Here is a 2,656-nt window from a genome sequence, read left to right on the forward strand (position 1 = left end):
GCGTGGTATTTAAGGAACATTTGGGGTCTGTTGAAAAATGCATCCTGTATTTTATTTCTAGAAAAGACTCCCTCGTAATGTCAGGTAAGTGAAGAGCCCTCAGAGACACATGCATACACAAAGAAAAACAAAACAACATAGAGTGAATCCCACCAAAATGTGTTACGATGGCAGAATTATGGTGATATGATCTTCTGTAATACATCTTTTCATTAAAAATAGAAAAAAAGCAGACTTCCCCTTGATTATCTATAGCCTCTGACCCAAGTGGCTTGGAATCAGAAAACAGCATCACCTGACTTGAAGCCACCTTGGCATCAATGGTGGAGTGGGTAGAGATGAGACTCTGGACCAGCTCATGGGTGGGCCCCACCTCGTCAACACCACCAAGAAAGGGCATGTGAGGAAAGCACAAAGATCCTGGAGAGACACTGGTTTCACTCAGCTTTCAAAATTATCTTAGACATATTTCCTGAGAACCTTTCCTAAGGCCCCAAAAACCAGAGAAGAAAATCCTTACAACAAAGCTTGAAATGGATCCCCATATCCATTAAACTTTTCCAAAGCTCAGTGAGTATATAACCTGATAACCTAAACACCTAGCTAGAAAAATCTCAGTTCCAGTGCTACAACAGTGCTAGCTTTTCTAACATTTTTAAATAACCCTGATTTTAACCCAATAAAATTCCACTTGAGAACTAAGAAATAAATATTGGAAATCCGCTTTAAAATAAAGAATGAGGAGACCATTGTGAATGAGAAAAAGAGAAAGACCAATGAGAGTTGGCAAGCACACTGGTTTTGTAGAAACGGAGATAAGCCGTGCAGGTGCCACACTGGCAGCAGGGCCCGCACTGGGGCCACGGATCAAGGAGGCATGCAGGACAGGACTCTTCTGTTTGGTACAATGAAAAAAAGGTATTCTTTTTATTCTACATATTTACAATATGCATTTGGGCCTTTATTATAAGTACAAGAGAAAAATCTTCAATAAATAAAAGCTGAGTACATTACTTTTTTTGATTAAAAAATAGACTCGGAAAGAATAATGAGAGTTCAGAGCAATGACCCCCGTCTCACCGATGCCTGAAAACCATGGCTGCCACCAAGGAAACATAGACAGCGTCTTTGTCATACAGCACACGCCCAACTCCAGAAAGAGGCACATAAACCAGCTGCTCCTTCTCATTTAAACAGCGCTTCTTTCATTGTTCAGGAAGAGCACAAGGGTCTGGGAGGAAACTGATGTCACTCATGGCAAAATCTTCTATTCCTGGAAGACAGGACCCAAAAAGCCAGCTTCAGCTGACAGGAAGTCAGTAAGTATCTACTGTTGACTTGGGGGTTAACAACGATCCACAGTCCAAGGGCTTAACCCATGACCCTAAAGAAGTGCATCATGCCACACGGGAATAGTGTCCCTCTAGCTACAAGACAAGAGGTCAGAGAAGAGGGGATTCGGTAACACCTTTGCAGGCCTACACATAGCTGGCTTACTTTTAAAACCTCCAGCAAGGTCATCTTCCCTTATATGGTCATTTTTCAGTTTTCCTGAGAAATGAAGCCATCCCAAGAATCCTATGTGTAATTCTAGTATGTTCTACAACAACAGAATACCTGCCACGTGAATTTGGTTTTTATTTTTCAAGTGTGCTCCTCTTAAATAACCATAAAGTGACACCTGACGGTCACATTTCATGTTTGTTCGGATATCCTCTGGGTTTGTCAAATCTTCCATCCTAGAAAAACAAACTCAATCATACAGCAGAAATCAATGCCAAAAGTTCCTATACTTCCTTTCATGTGTCAATGACTCATCACACTCTTGTCCACCCAGCATGTCATTTAGAAAACTAGACAATGCAGAAATAAGGAAGCACCGTTCACCATCCAGCAGAGGAAAGGGGGCAGGCACAAAACTGTGTCTCTAGGCTGAAAGTGACATTCATTCCGGAAGACACCAGACAGGGAGATGACGTCCACCTGGGGTCAGGGAGGAGTGAAGAACATATTCAGAAAATCCCTTTCTGGAAGCGGGTAAGCCTGTGCTCTGGGATTTTTACTGTGGCTTGGATTCTGGCAGGTGGAGAAAGGGTATTCCAGGCTGAGAAAACCACAGCACAAAGAAGAGAACAAAGGAAGGAAACTGAAGGCACACACGAGGACTCAAGCACCCGGACACGAAGGCAGCATCACTGAAAACTGAGGATGAACGTAGGATGGGGCCACATCCTGTAGCCTTAAATGCTTGCAAGTCCTCCCATTGTCCTAAATTTCTCATAGTTAATTTACTCCTAAAGGCACAGCATCTTTGAGCAATGATATAAGTAGACATTTTCCATCAACTACACTTCTACCTCCGACTATTCAAATAGGCACAAAATAAATCCTATCACTGTTCTTTTTCTAGCCTTTTTAGCTTTGAAATATATGGCCCAGGAAGAAAAAGTTTACAGTCGCTTTTTACCTGTCTGCCAGGATATAAGGGTGAGAAGTTTGCCATGTGAGAGGCCTAAACTTCATAACTGTAATAAAATGGCCCAGATTGTGCATTTCTTGGTTTTGATATTCTCCATGCACTATTCCAGAAAGGTAGAACAGCTTGGTACCCTAAACATTAAAGGAAAATTAAAAATTAAATTTCAATTAAATTCTC

General features: G+C 41.6%; 1 protein-coding gene across 1 annotated transcript in view; it reads right to left on the reverse strand.

Annotated features, from left to right (window-relative positions):
* Positions 1-356: 356 nt before the first annotated feature.
* The window catches only part of LOC105547354 (ribosome biogenesis protein BMS1 homolog), a 19,943-nt gene continuing 17,643 nt past the window's right edge, over positions 357-2,656 (reverse strand). Inside the window, exons 4-6 of the mRNA XM_011990903.1 lie at positions 2,468-2,610; positions 1,618-1,739; positions 357-379 (exon numbers count right to left, since the gene is read on the reverse strand). Coding sequence (XP_011846293.1) covers positions 357-379; positions 1,618-1,739; positions 2,468-2,610 — 288 coding nt within the window. The remainder of the gene's footprint in view (positions 380-1,617; positions 1,740-2,467; positions 2,611-2,656) is intronic.

This window comes from Mandrillus leucophaeus, unplaced genomic scaffold, assembly GCF_000951045.1.
Source record: "Mandrillus leucophaeus isolate KB7577 unplaced genomic scaffold, Mleu.le_1.0 Scaffold388, whole genome shotgun sequence".
NCBI lineage: Eukaryota > Metazoa > Chordata > Mammalia > Primates > Cercopithecidae > Mandrillus > Mandrillus leucophaeus.